The 18,933-nt window shown below is 39.9% G+C and overlaps 1 protein-coding gene across 6 annotated transcripts; it reads left to right on the top strand.

Moving 5' to 3' along the window:
• Positions 1-316: 316 nt before the first annotated feature.
• Positions 317-18,542, top strand: LOC149820194 (glutamate synthase 1 [NADH], chloroplastic-like). 6 transcript variants are annotated; one of them, XM_089983663.1, is made up of 25 exons: positions 318-616; positions 708-1,149; positions 1,424-1,487; positions 1,663-2,051; positions 3,211-3,330; positions 3,444-3,557; positions 3,911-4,063; positions 4,190-4,290; positions 4,912-5,008; positions 5,542-5,651; positions 5,807-5,910; positions 5,990-6,169; positions 6,630-6,973; positions 7,057-7,127; positions 7,241-7,710; positions 8,404-9,273; positions 9,736-9,890; positions 10,191-10,352; positions 10,832-12,409; positions 12,799-13,008; positions 13,776-14,044; positions 15,215-15,520; positions 16,573-16,840; positions 17,289-17,546; positions 17,936-18,542. In XM_089983663.1, the coding sequence occupies exons 4-25, from the start codon at positions 1,698-1,700 to the stop codon at positions 18,188-18,190; spliced, it is 6,549 nt and encodes a 2,182-aa protein (XP_089839789.1). In that variant the 5' UTR covers positions 318-616; positions 708-1,149; positions 1,424-1,487; positions 1,663-1,697; the 3' UTR covers positions 18,191-18,542. The 6 variants fall into 6 exon arrangements, with proteins under 6 accessions (XP_089839787.1, XP_089839789.1, XP_089839790.1 ...); XM_089983664.1 differs by lacking the exon at positions 708-1,149 and having other exon boundaries at positions 1,669-2,051; XM_089983662.1 differs by lacking the exon at positions 708-1,149 and having other exon boundaries at positions 320-616.
• Positions 18,543-18,933: the final 391 nt, after the last annotated feature.

Below are 18,933 nucleotides of genomic sequence, written 5' to 3'. Positions count from 1 at the left end.
ACCTGAAGTGGGGTACCGCTAACCGGATGAACATGCGGGGCCCACACCCTACGGCCTTCAACTGCCAGCATCATGGCCGTCAGTTGGCGTGTCGCTCGTTCCGATGTCCACGTGCACGTTCCTTCGTCCGTCCGATCGATAGTCGCGGCGTCGAGGACAGACAGGAGAGAGGGTTTCTGTGGGGCCCGCCATACCCTGGTGGTAAGTGAAGGCATAATGGGGCTGGGGTAGATAGAGGGCGTGGGCCCATGATCTTCACATGCTGAGCTGTCGAACTGAGAAGCCTATAAATAGAGAGCTCTCTGACGACCCCCTCTCTGGTAATTGAGGTAGAGAAGGCGAGAGAGAGAGAGAGAGAGAGAGTGAGAAAAGGATATCATTTTCTTTTATTTTTCTCCGGTATTTATTGGTTATTTTTTTCTGCTCTCTTTCTGTGAGGAGAGAGAGGGAGGTAGTCGGTGTGCAGAGATTCTCGTGTTTTTTTTTTTCGTTATTTTAAGTTGGCGATCTCTCGTGCTTTCTTCCTCTGAATTTGTAGCCGTATTTACAGAGAGAGAGAGAGAGAGAGAGAAGGCGGAGAAAATTCTTAAATAAATACAAATACAAATACAAAGAGGTACGTGATTTTATCTCTATGCGTTTCTTTTGGTGAAAAAGAGGTAAGAGTCGTTGGGTTTGGATTAATTAGTTTACGATTTCGGAATTAGGGTTCGGCGGGAGCGGGGGAGCGGGAGAGTTTCCTCGTGTGTGTGTCTCGGAAGAGGTGTGGCGTAGCGAAAAAGTTGTCTAAAGAAATGTTATCCTTTCTTTTTTTTTTCTAGTTTATTTTTATTTTTTATCAGAAAGTGCGAAAAGGCTTTTCTTTTCCTCATTTTGTTTTGCGTTTTCAGTGTTTTTTCTTGAGATCCTCTGTGAGCGGAGTGAGCGAAGCTCTCCATTTTCTTGCTTATTTCAAGGTTCTTTTAGTCTACCAAGCGGGAGGGCGTGACGTGATCTGGTTTTCTTGAGGTGAAACCAGAGCAGGATGCGTGTTTTGGTGTAGAATATAGAGTAAACGAGTTTGTTTCAAGGGTTTTTATTGATCTACACCGTGGAAAAAACGTGTACGTTGAGGAGATCTGGTCTCTGAGGGTAGAAATAGAGCTAAAGGTATGCTTTTTAGAGTTCTTTTTAGGGTTTTAGATGAAAAATGAACGGATTTCACCATCAGATTTGTATGCCGTGCGGTCTTCTTTCTTGTGGAAAGTATGAAGGATTCTTGTAACTTGTGCGTTAAGACTTCAGATGTATTTTCTTTGACAGTTTCTCGTCGAAAAAATCGATGAGAAAGGCCTTTTTTTTGTTCTTTTTGTGTATTTTATTCCGGTTTGAAGCGAATCGGTAGCGTAAAAGGATCATAACTCTTTGTTTTCTACATGTCTAGGGTATAGCCATATAAAGGAAGAGGAGGAAAATTCTTGTTATGAAGTCCAAATTCTGAGAAAAGGGTAAGGGAATCTCGACAACGTCACGTCGCCGAGAGAGCATTTCCGACTCGAAAAAATGAATGTTTTTTATTTTTATTTTGGGATAACTAAAAATTGATTGAAAATATGATTAATAAGAAAGTTCAAGTGAAATCCGAGCTTTCTCTGAAACTTTTTTTTTCTCTTTTGATGACAGGGGAAGGTAAAAGGTCTGAATTGTAGAGATCGCCAATGGCAGCGGTACCCGGTTTGGGTCTACATCTGAGGAACGACACCGTTCTGCTGCCTTCTGTTCAAAGTAAGAGAGGTTTCAACCCTCCGAACCCCAGCAACAAGGCCGCCTGCCGCCATGTTCCGAGGGAGAATGGTATCTTTGGGGCGAGGGTTCGCCCGAGTTCCGAACGGCTGCACCATGTGTGGCGCTCAGAGGGGCCCGGTTGCGCGCCTGAGCTCAAGGTTGTCCGAGCGATGGGGATGTCCAGTGTGCCGACGGAGCCCCTTGGTCTCTACAATCCGGCTTTCGATAAGGATTCTTGCGGAGTGGGGTTCGTTGCAGAGCTATCTGGCGTGCCTAGTCGCAAGACGGTGAGCTTTTTGTTTTGCTTTTCCTTCCCCATAGAGATCTATTTGTGCTTATAATTATGACGAGTAGGATCTTGAACAAATAAGTGCTTCTTACGTTTAAGCATCCTCTTCATAACTGTTGATTGTGGAGCTATGCTGCATTTTTTTTTCTGTTTCTACTCTAAACATTAGAGTACTTTGATTTTTCTTTCTTTATCCCATTTCCTTGTTGCCCTTAACCAACTCTTATGTGTTTCTTTTGTTTGCTACATTTGAGTGTTGGTCGGATTTATTCTTTTTGAATATAGACAGAATGATCTTCCCTTCATTCTGAATCTGATTTCTGGAGTTGGTCCTCCGATTGCTTTGTTTTTACCCTTGTAGTTGAATTGAATGTTCGAGAGGCAATTTTCTTCAAGCAATTTGTGAGTTCTATTATGTGTTGTCCGATAGCCTACCTTTCTTTGCTTTTTTATTGAACTTTACATCTATTTTGTGGTTATATGTCGAAATCTGAAAGTTCAACCATTGAAAATTCAGGTTTTGGTTAGTTTCTCTCTCTCTCTTTAATTGTTTTTTTGGTCCCTCTATGAATTGGGGTTTTGAACCTGAATGATGGTGCTTTGAGATCTTAAACCGTGATAAAGATAAACATATCCAACATTTGGCGTTTTGAGGTATCGTTATTTCATGTGTTGCAATTTTTGTTTCTCAGGCTATGAGACGATATATTGGGTAAGCTATTTGTATTTTTAGTATCTCAAAAAGTAATCTGGCAAGTGTAGTCTTTCGTCATGGAACTGGTTTTTCTTCTTAGGAAGTTTACGTTATTGAACCACTTCTCTCTCTCTCTCTCTCTCCCACATAAACACACACACTCAAGCCTTCTCTTTTAACTACCATTTCATTTGTTACATCCTGAATTTGAGATATGAGAGGTCAAGAGGTTGCATTTTTTTTCTCAATCCAGAGATCTTGTTGAAATTTATGTAATTCTAGCTGTCTGGCCTTTTTAATCTTGGATGTGTCCCTGCATCCTTTAGTTAAATTTGACATATGGCTTAGCTGTGTGCTCATTTCCAGTTCCATTGTTCTTATGGGTGCTTTATTTTACTACATATGGTTATGGTTTTGGTTTATTGAATTCTCACGTGCATCTTGATCCATATCATTTTCGCAGGTATTGGATGCACTAGAGATGTTGGTTCGAATGGCACACAGAGGGGCTTGTGGTTGTGAAGTAAATACTGGAGATGGAGCTGGCCTTCTTGTTGCGCTCCCTCATGATTTCTTCGGGGAGGTATGTGGGATCATGGTTATGGTAGCGAATTTTATATGTGCACATTTCCTCTTTATATGCCAGCCCAGTGATTTTCAGTTTCTAACTGGTTCTTGTATGCTGTCTTCTGACAGGTTGCAAAAACTATGGGCTTTGAGCTGCCACCACCTGGTGAATATGCTGTTGGCATGTTCTTTTTGCCAACTTCTGATGATCGCCGTGAACAAAGCAAGATAATATTTACCACGGTAAGAAGATCATTTTATGTGCATGTGCATTGGTGTAGATTTGTGTTTTGTCTTGCACTTCATCTATGGAAGCTGCGGTAACAATAGATGTCACAATCAATTTTCTTTCATTTAAGTGGATTCCCCCAACAGTTTTCAGTGATAGTGAAGTCTAAAAAGCTAACTCATTCTCATCTGCTACTGAGCATCATTTTCCTGATTCTGCTTGGATTTTCATAATTTTTTCTGTGCATTTAGTACCTGGTTCCTGTTTTTTTAGCTCTATCTCGAGCCATTTAGGACATTGTACGTTCCTTTTTTACACTATTGCTTTCGAGCTATACCATGAGAAACATATTTATTCCTCTATGTAGGTTGCAGAATCCCTTGGACATGTTGTTCTTGGTTGGCGCCGTGTTCCGACTGACAATTCGCATCTAGGCGAGTCTGCCATTGCAACAGAACCAGTAATTGAGCAGGTGTTTCTCACTGCAAGTTCAAGACCCAAGGGTGATATTGAGCAACAGGTCTCTTCCTTTCTCCACTGATTTCCTTGTGTGTTTTCAATTTCCTCTGCTTATGAAGACCACACTAATTTAATAATTCCCCCTTTCTTTTTGTTTGACATTTTAATTGATTTATGCCTTCCATAGATGTATATATTGAGGAGAGTCTCAATGGTTGCAATTAGAGCTGCTCTGAACCTGCAGCATGGTGGTGCCAGAGACTTTTACATTTGTTCTCTGTCCTCTAGGTAATGATTATTCCATTTCCCTCTTCTTTTGATGATCACCATTAATGCTAGAGTAAAATATTGATGCAACTTTTAAAGCAAATGCTGCAGGAACAGGCCACATTGATAAAATGCATGTCAATTAAGAAGCCTCTGAAGAAAAAAGAAAAAAAAATCTTTTGACAGATTATGCAGCTAATTGTGTTCTTGCTCAGAACGAGCAATTTCTTCATTTTGTTATCATTAAATACATTTAAACTCTGTAACCTTTAAAATTGGTCTTTCTGAAAATCTTAAAATGATCTCCTCCCATTAGGTTGGAGTTCCAGGAATGTTGTTTGCTTCCTATGAGAAAACTATGCTTTACTAGTTTAAAGTGTGGGTTTTTCCTTTTATGTGTTAAAATCTTTACTGCCAGCAGTTTGAAAAGGTGGGAAAAGGAACGGATTCTTTGCAGAATGAAGTTTGTGCATTTAGACTCAGTAGTAATAAGCATTTATTTGTTCAGAGTTCACTAATTTCAACATTTTGCACCCTCAAATTTGATTTTCTTAAGAATCTTCTGTGTTGTAGAATTCCACCTATTCTTTGCTAGCCTTGGTATGACGTGTTGAAAAACTTAATTTTTGCTTGATTTGGCAGGACAATCGTGTACAAAGGGCAGCTGAAGCCTGTCCAGTTGAAGGACTATTATTATGCAGATCTTAGTCATGAACGCTTTACAAGCTACATGGCCTTGGTAAGTATACCCTTTTTATTTGCCTCCTTTATCCACTAATTTCTATTCTAAAGCCAGCGTCAGGGTGAGCTTGAGGGTATGCACTCATCCTTAAGGTTATGCAACATATTCTGAGGCATCAAAGTTTGAATGATTTATTATATTGGTTTTAGTACCTTCCGTCCTTTTGAATCTCATTGCTAGATGCCTTGGGTAAGTTAGTGAAACCTTGATATTGAAGTAAAGAATGTTGCAGAATTTGATGGCAGCCTGCCTTGGTGATAAACTGGAAGAGTTCTTTCATTGCTCTGCCAAAGAGTTGGATTGAGCTTTGTGAATGTGACCTCCAATGTGGAGATGGAAGGAAATATTAAACTCTATATTGGCAAGGTAGCTTAGGGTACTTGTGTTGGGACTGCAACTTAACAAAACTACAGTGCTTTTTAGGTGCCTGTACAAAATTCATTTATTGAAACAGGCTTCTCGATTGACAAGGAAGTTGATAACAATGTCTGACACACTAATGATTTTGGAGTTCTCTGACTTCATTCCAGATCCATTCTCGGTTTTCAACGAACACATTTCCTAGCTGGGATCGAGCTCAACCCATGCGTGTTCTAGGGCACAATGGGGAAATCAACACACTTCGTGGAAATATTAATTGGTAAATTTTTCTGAGATTAATAATTTAATCTTTATCTTCTTGAGTAAACTATTATACTACTGCTATTTATCTGAGATTAACCTCTTTCTCTCTCTCCCTGTAGTTTTTTTCCCCTTTATGGGATTTGCTTTAATCGAGTTTCCTCTTCTGTTCAGGATGAGAGCACGTGAAGGTTTATTGAAGTGCAAGGAATTGAATCTTTCGAGGGATGAGATGACAAAACTTCTACCTATTGTTGATGCCAGTTCTTCTGACTCTGGTAAGCCTTTCTGTGGATGTTTTTTTTGTTTTGAACATGTTCCTTTATATCTAACAACATTCATATAAAATGCTTTTAGGGGCATTTGATGGTGTCCTTGAGCTTCTTGTGCGCGCTGGAAGAGCTCTTCCTGAAGCTATCATGATGATGATACCAGAAGCATGGCAAAATGATAAAAACATGGATCCTGAGAGAAAGGCTTTATATGAGTACTTCTCTGCTTTGATGGAACCCTGGGATGGACCTGCTCTCATATCATGTAAATTCTTCATTTGCGATTTCATGCATTATTTTGGAACAGAGTACAATACAAGCTCTATTTGTTCCTTTTTTCATGAACATGAAATAAATTATTGTTTGATAGTTTTGTAGTGTTTCGTTCTTATTCATTTTTTGATATATTTTGAAGCATTTTGGTACTTGAACATTTTCTTTATTGATATTTTTCGGGGACTTTTTTGGTCCCAACTTTTTGTCACCCTTGATTTTATCAAATTAATTTCTTCAACTATGAGGTGACAAATTGGTCCTTTTTAACTTTTGTCACTAAATCCTATGAAGAACTTCCTTTTAAGTGGTGCTTAACATGACTAACTAGTAGTCTTATTAACTGATTATCCCAAAAGGTTATTCCTTTTACTCTCTTTTTTGCGAGCCTTATGTAAGTGGTATCATTTCTATGGAATTAATTAATAATGTCTAAACATTGGAAAATGCAGTTACTGATGGGCGATACCTTGGAGCAACACTAGACCGTAATGGTTTGCGGCCTGGCCGCTTTTATATCACACATAGTGGGCGTGTTATCATGGCCAGTGAAGTTGGGGTTGTGGATATACCACCAGAGGATGTGTGCAAGAAAGGGAGGCTTAATCCTGGAATGATGTTGTTGGTAGATTTTGAAAATCATGTGGTGGTGGATGATGATGCTTTGAAAAAGCAATATTCCTTGGCCAGGCCATATGCTGAATGGCTAAGACGACAGAAGATAGAGCTGAAGGATATCATTGAATCTGTTCTAGAAACTGAGAGGGCTCCACCAGCCATATCTGGGGCACTGCCTGTAAACTCTAATCCTTCTCAAATTTTGGTAGCACTTTATATCTCTTGTTGAAGTTTTTAATACAAGGCATCTGTTTCCCTTAGGTGCATGAAGATGATAATAGCATGGAAAACATGGGAATTCATGGCTTGTTGGCTCCTCTGAAGGCATTTGGGTAGAGATATCTATCTTTGTTTCAGTTAGTCACTGTTTGGATTTCTTTCATTCACATAATGATGTTTATTCCTACAAAAATTTAGAGAAACTGTATTCTTTTCTGCTGTCCAGTTATACTGTAGAAGCCCTGGAGATGCTGATGCTGCCAATGGCAAAAGATAGCACAGAGGCCCTTGGTTCCATGGGCAATGATACCCCATTGGCAGTAATGTCAAACAGGCCGAAACTTGCATTTGAATACTTCAAGCAAATGTTTGCTCAGGTCACAAACCCGCCTATTGACCCAATTCGTGAAAAGATAGTCACTTCCATGCGATGCATGATCGGTCCAGAAGGTGATCTGACTGAAACCAGTGAAGAACAGTGCCATCGTCTCTCCCTTGAAGGCTCACTCCTATCCATTGATCAGATGGAGTCTATTAAGAAGATGGATTACAAGGGATGGAAGAGTAAAGTCTTGGACATTACTTTCTCAAAAGAACATGGTCGCAGAGGTTTGGAGGAGACACTGAACAGGATTTGTGCTGAAGCTCGTGATGCAATACATGAAGGTTACACATTATTAGTGTTATCCGACAGAGGTAGAAATCATAGATGCAAGCTTTATCCAGTCTATTTGACCAGTTGCACACAACATTGTTTATTTGTTAGGGGCTGCATCTTGGATTGTGTCATTTTGTTGTAAAAACATACTTTTCTGAGCCATTGATTTTTAAAAACTTAGGGGTCGTTTGTTTCACCCAATTTACAGATGAAAATGGGGGTTTTACGCATGAAACCTTCCATTTTCATATGCAGGTGAAACAAACATGCTAACTCCATTTTCATGTGGGGCCAACAGTCATCATGGATTTCTTTTCACATTGACTATGCATTTACTGCATAAATCCGTACACCCCCCCCACCCCCCCTGTGAATGGATTTATGTATGCATTGTTTCACACATGGGATGGCCTTCCCATGGAGTCTTTTCTTATTGGTGGGAATGAAACAAACGACTCCTTAGAAAACCTGTTCACATTGCACAATTGCATGATCAAAAACATATTTTCCACAAAGCAAACCATGTAGATCACATCTGGATGGTTAGATTTACAACAAAATAAAAAAAAATGTAAAAGCACGGTGTTTTTTACTAGATTTTACGCACTTGTTGCTTTGAACTTCTCTTTACATGTTTTTGTATTTCTTTAGTTACTGAAATGTGTTTCTTCATAGATCAGATGAAGGGTTGCTAACTTTGGATCTCCCCCTTTTACCACATCGACATGCAGCATTTTCACCAGAGCGGGTCGCTGTCAGCTCTCTTCTGGCTGTTGGTGCTGTTCATCATCATTTAGTTTCAAACCTGGAACGAACACGGATTGGATTGATAGTGGAGTCTGCTGAGCCACGTGAGGTTCATCATTTCTCCACTCTTGTAGGATTTGGTGCAGATGCAATATGCCCCTATTTGGCATTGGAGGCCATTTGGAGACTGCAGGTTGATGGTAAGATTCCTCCTAAAGAAAATGGCGAGTTCCATTCTAAGGATGAGCTTGTTGATAAATTCTTCTATGCAATTAACTATGGGATAATGAAAGTTCTTGCAAAAATGGGAATATCTACATTGGCCTCTTACAAGGGTGCTCAGATCTTTGAAGCACTGGGTCTTGCTAGTGAAGTGGTCCAAAAATGTTTTGCTGGTACACCAAGTAGAATAGAAGGTGCTACATTTGAAATGCTTGCTCGAGACACACTTTGCTTACATGAATTGGCGTTTCCAAGTAGAGTTTTACCTCCAGGTAGTGCAGAAGCCGTTGCTCTACCGAATCCTGGAGATTATCATTGGAGAAAAGGTGGAGAAATTCATCTTAATGATCCTCTTGCCATTGCCAAGCTACAAGAGGCAGCTAGAAGTAACAGTGTGGCTGCTTATAAAGAGTATTCAAAACTTGTGGGGAATCTTAACAAGTCCTGCAATTTGCGTGGTATGTTCAAGTTTAAAGAAGTCGGAAGCAATATTCCTCTTGATGAAATTGAACCTGTAAGCGAGATTGTGAAGCGTTTTTGTACGGGTGCCATGAGTTATGGGTCAATATCTTTGGAAGCCCATACCACCTTGGCAATTGCAATGAACAGAATTGGAGGGAAGTCAAATACAGGTATATCTTATGTCTTGCTTTCATTAATGTGTGCTTTTAGATACTCACATTCTGATTGAGTTCTTTCCATATTATTCCTTAATGGAAATTTCACTTGAGACATCATCGTGCTTAAAATCGAATTAGGAAAACTGAAACTGATGATCATCATTGATGAGTGGTAGAAAACATGTCTTGTGGTTAGCCATCATGGTAGACTTTCTTAATTCTGATTAAGTGAATGAAATATTTTGCTAGTGTTGCTTTTGGCTATTTTATTTTAAATTTGCGACCAGTTCTCAGAAATAGTTCAAATATGTTTGTAAGGCACACCTCTTATGAGATTTGGGCCATTTTTTATTTTGTCTTCTCTTTTGTTGACAATATGAGATTTGGGTCATTTTTTATTTTTATATGACATTACATAACCTGCTCCTACTCCTACTCACTGAGTTTTTATCCTCGTATCTGTATCTGCTTTAGGTGAGGGAGGCGAGAACCCATCTCGTATGGAGCCGCTTCCAGGTGGGTCAATGAATCCGAAAAGGAGTGCCATTAAGCAAGTTGCAAGTGGGAGATTTGGCGTCTCTAGCTATTATCTCACTAATGCGGATGAACTCCAGATAAAGATGGCTCAGGTAGTTTTTTGACTGTTAACTTTAACTTTCAGTCCTTATTTTAGTTATTCTGTTGTTTAGTTCTTGCCTATTTATCCATTGACTTCCTATTGGAATGGGGCTCCCATGAACCATGCCACTTGTTTATAAATTTATGTTCATGGACAGATCTTGCTGACCCTGCAAAGCACCTCAGTGTGTCTTTGCGTCTTTAACTGATACATACCTATTGGTGAGATGATATATATGCTTTAATTTCCTTTTTTATTTGTGATTGAAATTTTCCTTATTGCTGTTGGCTTTCTTGTTATACAATTACAGGGAGCTAAACCTGGTGAAGGTGGTGAGCTTCCAGGTCACAAGGTTATTGGTGACATTGCAGTCACACGTAACTCTACCGCTGGTGTGGGGTTGATCAGTCCTCCCCCCCACCATGATATTTACTCAATCGAAGACCTCGCACAATTGATTCATGATCTCAAGGTACTCTTCCAATTTCCCATACGCACCTGTTTGTAACTATCTATTTGAACTACAGATCATCATGTGAGGGTTGGGGTAATTCCCTCCAAGGATATTGCTCCTAGCTCTCTAGTTGGGAGCATCCCAAGCGGAAACACATATATTACTGCCATTGCTTCTCACATGGTTTGTCCTTTTTTTACTGATACAGAATTGGCAGTCCTTGGGACAATTACATTGTAAAGAAATGATAGATAAAGTTGTTATTTTCATCACTACATACAAGTTTTTTACGAAACATACAAGCATGTCACCTCTTCACAAAATTGTTAACTATTTAATGTTTGCAGTGTGCCATTTTCTTAAATTGATGGTCACTAATATTGGCATATATAACCCAATGTACACTATGGTGAATCACTTTTCTTATTAATGTTATGGTGAACATGTTATAGATTGTCATATCAGTTTCTTATTTTCCCTTGGGTCTTTTCCTGCAGAACTCCAATCCAAGTGCTCGCATTAGTGTCAAGTTGGTCTCTGAAGCTGGTGTTGGAGTTGTTGCTAGTGGAGTGGTAAAAGGCCATGCAGACCATGTCCTTATCTCTGGCCATGATGGAGGGACTGGAGCTTCTCGGTGGACTGGCATAAAGAATGCAGGTTTACCTTGGGAACTTGGGTTGGCCGAGACACACCAAACTCTCGTTGCTAATGACTTGCGTGGTCGAACTGTTCTTCAAACGGATGGGCAACTTAAAACTGGGAGAGATGTTGCCATTGCTTGCCTCCTTGGTGCTGAAGAGTTTGGCTTCAGCACAGCTCCTCTAATAACTCTTGGCTGCATTATGATGCGGAAGTGTCACAAGAATACCTGCCCAGTGGGCATTGCGACCCAGGACCCTGTTCTTCGTGAGAAGTTTGCTGGAGAACCAGAGCATGTTATAAATTTCTTCTTCATGCTGGCTGAAGAGGTGCGGGAGATCATGTCTCAGTTGGGTTTCAGAACAATCAACGAGATGGTTGGACGTTCAGACATGCTGGAAATTGATAAAGAGGTGGTGAAGAACAATGAGAAATTGGAAAACATTGATCTGTCACTCCTACTTCGTCCAGCTTCAGATATTCGGCCAGGAGCTGCACAATATTGTATAGAAAAACAAGATCATGGGTTGGGAATGGCTTTGGATAATGAACTCATTTCTTTATCCAAAGTAGCTATAGAAAAAGGTGTCCCAGTATACTTTGAAAAGCCTATTCGGAATGTAAATAGGGCTGTTGGCACAATGTTAAGCCATGAAGTTACTAAGCGTTATCATTTGCAGGGCCTGCCTTCTGACACCATCCATGTAAAGCTTACAGGCAGTGCTGGCCAGAGTCTTGGAGCATTCCTTTGCCCAGGTATCACCCTTGAGCTTGAAGGTGACAGCAATGACTATGTCGGAAAAGGATTATCTGGTGGCAAAATTGTAGTCTATCCTCCTAGAAATAGTCGATTTGATCCAAAAGAAAACATTGTTATTGGCAATGTTGCTTTATATGGAGCAATAAAAGGTGAAGCATATTTTAATGGAATGGCTGCAGAGAGGTTTTGTGTGCGTAATTCAGGAGCAAGGGCTGTGGTGGAGGGTGTTGGTGATCATGGGTGCGAGTACATGACTGGAGGAGTTGTTGTTGTACTTGGTAAAACTGGTCGGAACTTTGCAGCTGGTATGAGTGGTGGAATAGCCTATGTTCTTGACATAGATAACAAATTCCCATCACGTTGCAATTTTGAGTTAGTTGATCTTGAAATGGTTGAAGAGGAGGATGACATTACAACCTTGCAAATGATGATTCAGCAGCATCAGCGCCACACTAACAGTCAGCTAGCCAAGCAAGTTCTTGCTGATTTTGATGAGCTTCTTCCTAAGTTTGTTAAAGTATTCCCAAGGGATTACAAACGTATACTGAAGAATTTGGAAGCTGAGAAAGCTGCCAAAGAAGCGAAGGAGGAGGAAGCAGAACTGATGAAGAAGGATGCCTTTGAAGAACTAAAAAATATGGCTTCTTCGTCTTCAACAAATGGAACACCGAAAAAGGTCTTTTTTTTGCCTTGCAAAATCTGTAGCTGTGATCATTATTGTTTTCTTTTCATCTTCGCAGGCAATGCATGCCACCGTATCTGGTGATACAGAGTGTGGTTGCTTCATGTGTCAAATACGTACTGGTTCATGTATACATGCATACATCCCTGTGCATATACACATATCTTCTGCGGATTTTTGTTGTTTTCTTTTATTAATTTTAATGGTTGTTTTCATTTGTTTTGAAAAGTTAATAATCTCCTAAAATAAATCTATAGAAGGTAATATCTCACTTTTTTTCTTCGAATCTGGCAAGTTGTGTTTTTTATCCTTGACTAGAAACATTGTTAAATGATGAAGATGATAGATTTATTAGGAGTAATGCCTATGTCATGACTCTGCAGAAAGTACCAAAGGTTTTTAGGGCCACTCGTGATGAAAATGCGGTAAAGAATGGTGGCTTTAAGAAATATGAGCGTGAGACCATTTCGTATCGTGATCCTGCAGCTCGGATGGAGGACTGGAAAGAGGTTACAGAAGATTCTAGACCTGCTGACTTACTACATACACAATCTGCTCGTTGTATGGATTGCGGAACTCCCTTTTGTCATCAGGTATGTGTCTGAGTTGCATGCTTGAAATGAAATGTGGGGAGATTGATCACTGTGAAGTTTTGAGTTTTCGTGGTTATCAATTTTTTATGAAGCTGTGTCCTCTTTTTCCTGGTTGTGTTGGTCTATGGTTCTGTTTCAGCTTCAACTGGTATTTCTAAAATCATCAACTTTGATCTGTTCCTAATTACTTGATTGAATTATGTCAGTTTGGTGATTGTGGACCCTACATCTGCTTCGCTATATGTGTGTTTTTGCATGGAATCAGATGAATTTGGGTCTATACACCAGCCTCTCAAGCTAGATCACTTCATAATGCATGTCTTTGTTAAGGTGCTTCTGTTTTCGTATTTTTTTATGCAACTTTCTAGTATGCTTTCTTTTCATATTTGAAAAGTAAACATCTTTCATGAGAAAAAGCCATTGGAGGAGGACCTTTTCTCTGGATGGGTCTAACAGAACTTTTAACCAGTTTTATCACATTCTTATTGAAATTTCTGGTCATGTTCTGACGTAGATGCCAATGGTATTTCTTCTTAAGGTATCATTTGCCTCTTGAGTAAAATAGGCTGTTAGTTTTTTATTTAATAATGAAGATGGCTAATTATCTGTGCAGATTATTATTTTCTATAAAAAGTGTCTAAGTAGGTGCCTTTGGTTTTAGCTGAACTTAGGTTTTCTTCTTTGGCACACACTCTCTATCATGTATGTTTTTGCTCATGTGCATCTGAGAGAGAGAGAGATTCACTTTTTACATTTTGAATCTATAGGAAACCAGCGGATGCCCTCTTGGAAATAAAATTCCTGAGTTCAATGAACTAGTCTACCAGAACCGATGGAGAGAAGCATTGGATAGGCTTTTGGAGACAAATAACTTCCCAGAGTTCACTGGTCGAGTATGCCCTGCACCGTGTGAAGGTTCCTGTGTCCTTGGGATCATTGAGAACCCAGTTTCCATTAAGACTATTGAGTGCTCTATCATAGACAAGGCTTTTGAAAAAGGTTGGATGGTACCCCGGCCACCACTTACAAGAACAGGGTATGCTCTTCTCTTCTCCACTTCCTTTTTTCCTTTTAGTTGTCTAAGTTTTTTGCATTGGATGGGATTTTACCGAGATGGATGCACTTATGTATTAATTTGCTCTTGGTGGGTTTTCAAATTATTATGGTGTAAAAAAGGTTGATGTCATAATTCATACGGATTGAAAGGCCTAGTAAAAGGTGAACATCAGTAGGGACTTTGAGAGGTAGGGTGATGTGCAATAATGGTGCGTGAGTTTGGCCTTTCACAAAAATGTTCACAAGATGAGCCTTTTCTGGTTTTTTGAGGATAAAACGTACCTCAAAATTTTTTATGCTATTGTACCATATATTCCCATCTTGAGCTGGAAAAATTGCCGACTTCTAATGCAGTTATAAGCTTGTTGATAACATTAGATGGTCAGCATACCTCATTGAAACAATCATATGCTATGTTACACATACACTTCACCTAGCATGCATATCCTGTGTTGGCACACTTGGACACACCATGACACTTCATTGACACGATCAAACTTATGTTGAACATAGTCAAGTCTGTGTCATTAATTTTATCAATTTCTTTCTGTGAGTTTGTTTACATTGTATTATTTATTCAAACTTGTCATCGATTATATTATATTTCACTTACCAGCTTAGATTTATGATTTAGAATTGTTGCTCAAGAATTTGCACTTCAGATGATACTCATGCATCATTACTTTAGATTAAGGGATTTGAATGGACATAATCATATATACCCCCACTTCTACCCCCCCCCCCCACACACACACACACACACACACACACATAGTATGGCCGTATCCTCATGTCCTAGTATTACAAAACTCGTGTCCGCATCATGTCCCATACCACATCCGTGTTTACATGGCATAGATCACAGGCTATTATTTGATAGTACCAGTTCCTGGGAATGGTATTGGATTTGTTTTCTTTTGTAATTTTGTAGAATTTCATTTGAAAAACTTCCTGATAGATAATGAGCTAAATTGAAGTTGTCTACAATGAATTCACAAGTGATCCACCTTTTGAAACTTTTTGAATTGGGTACAGAGGTGAGAACTGCCTTTCCTAACCTTCTCAGAGTGCATTTACTCTGAACATTTTATCTTTAGTCACCTATTGGTTCAGGACTCATGATTTTGACCAGGTTTGTTCTTTGATGCAGGAAGAAGGTTTCCATTGTGGGTAGTGGGCCTGCAGGCCTGGCTGCTGCTGACCAACTTAACAAGATGGGTCACTCCGTGACTGTGTATGAGCGTGCTGATCGGATTGGTGGTCTAATGATGTATGGTGTTCCAAACATGAAAGCAGATAAGGACAACATTGTGCAAAGGCGAGTTGATCTGATGGCACAGGAGGGTGTTGAGTTTGTGGTCAATGCAAATGTTGGGACAGACCCAACATACTCTCTGGAGAGGCTTCGTGCTGAAAGTGATGCAGTGATCTTGGCATGTGGGGCCACAAAACCAAGGTAACATCTGAAGCTTTTGTCTGAGCATACTTTGAAGCTCATTTTTATAGTGGCTTTCTTGAATGCTACTCTGACTGAGGATGCCCATCATGTTCTCAGTGACGTTAATGGTCATTTATTGGTGTATTCTTTTAATCAGTCACAAATATCACCGAGATATTGAATATCTTGCAAAAAAATGCGATATAAACATCAACCAAACCTTTAACATTTTATTCAAGATATTCAAAATCTCGCTAAAAATAAAAATCTTGCTAGTTTTTTTGCGAAATCTTTGAAAAAAGCAGCATTCAATAAAAAGCATTGGATGTTGCATAAGTGCCACCTATAGATGGCAGTAAATGCTGCCAGGCAGGCAGAAATAATTACTGCCTGCCTGGAAAAAGCCGTGTTAGGCTGCATGGTGAGAAGGAAGCCCTGACCACTTTTTATAACCGTGGGGAAGCCCTCCCTCCGTCATTCTCTTCGATATAAGACTATTCCAAGTCCCTTGAAAACCAAAAAAAATGAATTACACAAATCAATATATTTAACTTTTTCCACCTGTGGCATGCCTGCACTTTATGTTTTTGCCCAAGCCCAAAGCTCTCTCTCTCTCAATAATATATTTTTGTTTTTATTTTCTATTTGCTGAGATTTTCCTGAATTTTTTCCTAGAAAAACTCATGTTTTAAAAATATCCCAAGATTTCCTCTGCTGAGAATATCCAGAGAATGGGATTTGTGACTGTTTTTAATGACTGAAGCCCAACCTGTGACTTGCCTTATGGTAGTCTGGTGGACTCGAATTAGTCTTGTATCATATTTACTAAAGGGAATTCATTAATACATGCATAATAAATGAAAATAATCTTTTGAGTTTTTGACCAACTTGGTGCAAACAGATTCACTTGGGTACCAAACTTACTAATGGCTCGTCTCCCTAGTTGATTCCTAGCCCTTCATTTCACGTTCTAAGTTAATAGTTGAAACAATTTATGGTTGTTGATGCTGATTTCTGCTATTCTTGGTTATTGTATATTTGTTTAATTGAGGCCCATTTTTGCATCGCAGGGACCTCTCTGTTCCTGGTAGGGAACTTAAAGGAATCCATTTTGCAATGGAGTTTCTTCATGCAAACACCAAGAGCCTCCTGGACAGCAATCTAGAGGACGGGCAATACATATCTGCTAAAGGTAAGAAGGTGGTTGTTATTGGAGGTGGTGATACTGGAACTGACTGCATTGGCACATCAATTCGGCATGGCTGCACTGAGATCATAAATCTAGAGCTTCTTTCTGAGCCGCCTAAAACTCGGGCACCAGGCAACCCATGGCCACAGGTACTCCACCTTGGAAAAATCTGCTTATGGAACATGTCTCCCATGCCACTTTTACAGAAAGTTTGACTGATTGTTGATTTTAGGTTGGTCAAGTCTGAGCATATTTCAAATCCTTGTCTCTGAAATTGTAAAACTGCGTCATATGGTTAAATTGGAGCGTAAAAGTTGCTTTGCAGCATCTCTATCATAATAGAGATCCTGGAAATGATTCCACATAATTTTTGCCAGTTCTAATGTGGTGGTTCATCTCCTTGGTCATGGTTATAATCTACTGCATGGGTGTCTCTGTTTTTTTCACTGGTGGTTCTTGGGAATGTTACTCCCTAGTGCCACCTCATCCACCCCCTGACCCTCACAAGCACACACCCCATATACAAATCTACCTGATTTTGGTCTGTCCATACATGTAAATGCATGCGATTGTTGATTTTTTTGTGTGCATGTGCAGTGGCCTAAAATATTCCGTATAGATTATGGTCACCAAGAAGCTGCAACAAAGTTTGGGAAAGATCCACGTACATATGAGGTTGCAACAAAGCGTTTTGTGAGTGATGAAAATGGAGCTGTAAAAGGGGTTGAAGTAGTACGTGTTCGATGGGAGAAAGATGCTAGTGGGAGGTTCGGCTTTAAGGAAATCGAGGGCTCTGAATGGATAATTGAGGCAGATTTGGTCTTCTTAGCCATGGGCTTTCTTGGTCCTGAATCGGTAAATTTTCTTTCAAAATACATGGCCAAAAGTGTCCATGATTTGCACAATGTATGTGTTATGGTGGAAATCCCAAGTTGCTGGTGAATTTCCATTACCGGTCCCATATGTAGGAAGCATGGTCTCAAGAGAGTAGAAAGGAGAGCTCTCTCTGCTGATCAACCCACTCTTTTGACATGATGCTGCTTCAGACCAATGCCATGCTACTTGGATACAACAGTCTGATCATCTGTCACTTTCCAAACCCTTAAGTTCTCCTCTTTGTTGCATTAGGACCGAGCAAAAAGTCTTGCTTGGTCTGTGTGTTTTCAAATCCTTAGGTGCTGTAGCAAAGTTTTCCGTATCCTCTCTCTCTCTCTCTCTCATATTCTTTGTGTTTGGCCTTACAGAGGGTTGCAGACCGGATTGGGGTGGAGCGAGACAATAGGTCTAATTTCAAGGCTGAGTATGGCCAGTTTGCAACAAATGTGGATGGAGTATTCGCTGCTGGAGATTGTCGGCGTGGCCAATCTCTTGTTGTCTGGGCGATCGCTGAGGGCCGGCAAGCAGCTGCTCAGGTTGATAAGTATCTGATGAAAGAAACACCTGTTGAGCCCCAGGAAGTGGCAGCTCAGGAAGACAACATACAGACGGTTATGACATAATGAAACAAGAATGGATTAGTCGGAGATTGGAGTGACGTGAATAAAGTTCATATTTCAGGACTCAATACTGCCTGTAGATCTGGAATCTCTAATGTGATCTACATGGTGAACGTGGATATTGTGGTCAGCGGGTGCAACATACAGATGGTTACGGATGCATTGTGGCCAGCCAAAATTTTGGTCTAGTGCTTTTTGTCGTCTTTGATAGAAGTTCTTTGAATAAACTTGTTTTTTGCCCCCATATTTTTTTTTATTGTTAAAGTTCAAGGTTTTATGTGATGTTTCATGTGCCCACCAATAAACGATGTATAGTTTTTTGAGTTCCTGAAATGGCAATCTGGTTTTGTTAGAACTGCGTGTGTATTTGTCTCCTTACTGGTATTGAGGACCTCAAATTCAAAAGCCGAGGGTGATGTTTGAGAAATATATATTGTCGTTTTGTCTGTTATATTTTTTCATATGAGGTTAAAATGTGGAATTGAATGACCACTGGTAGGGACTGCCAATTCGCTGAACATAAATGGTAAAAGGGAACCGGTAAGTAATGTGAAAATCTGGAACGAGGGCTCACAGAAAATAACGGGCTACTAGGAGCTGGCTAATATCTATTGCCAAATTATTCGTCGGTACAATAAAGGGAAATTGGCATGGTCTAATACACAAAACTTCTACGTCTTCATTGGCTTGTTTGCCTGCTCGCTTCTCTCATCGCCTTGTTTCCTTGTATGTTCCAGATCAACAAG

The sequence above is a fragment of the Nuphar pumila genome, chromosome 12, assembly GCF_984573655.1.
Source record: "Nuphar pumila chromosome 12, dmNupPumi1.hap1.1, whole genome shotgun sequence".
NCBI classification, from domain to species: domain Eukaryota; kingdom Viridiplantae; phylum Streptophyta; class Magnoliopsida; order Nymphaeales; family Nymphaeaceae; genus Nuphar; species Nuphar pumila.
This window is presented reverse-complemented; position numbering and strand designations above follow the sequence as displayed.

Bases quoted from the DNA above. Each gene is read 5' to 3' on its own strand.
- LOC149820194 (XM_089983661.1), top strand. From the start codon at position 1,698: ATGGCAGCGGTACCCGGTTTGGGTCTACATCTGAGGAACGACACCGTT. The intron at 6,170-6,629 runs GTAAATTCTTCA...TGGAAAATGCAG, and splicing joins TGGACCTGCTCTCATATCAT to TTACTGATGGGCGATACCTT. The intron at 10,353-10,831 runs GTACTCTTCCAA...CTTTTCCTGCAG, and splicing joins AATTGATTCATGATCTCAAG to AACTCCAATCCAAGTGCTCG.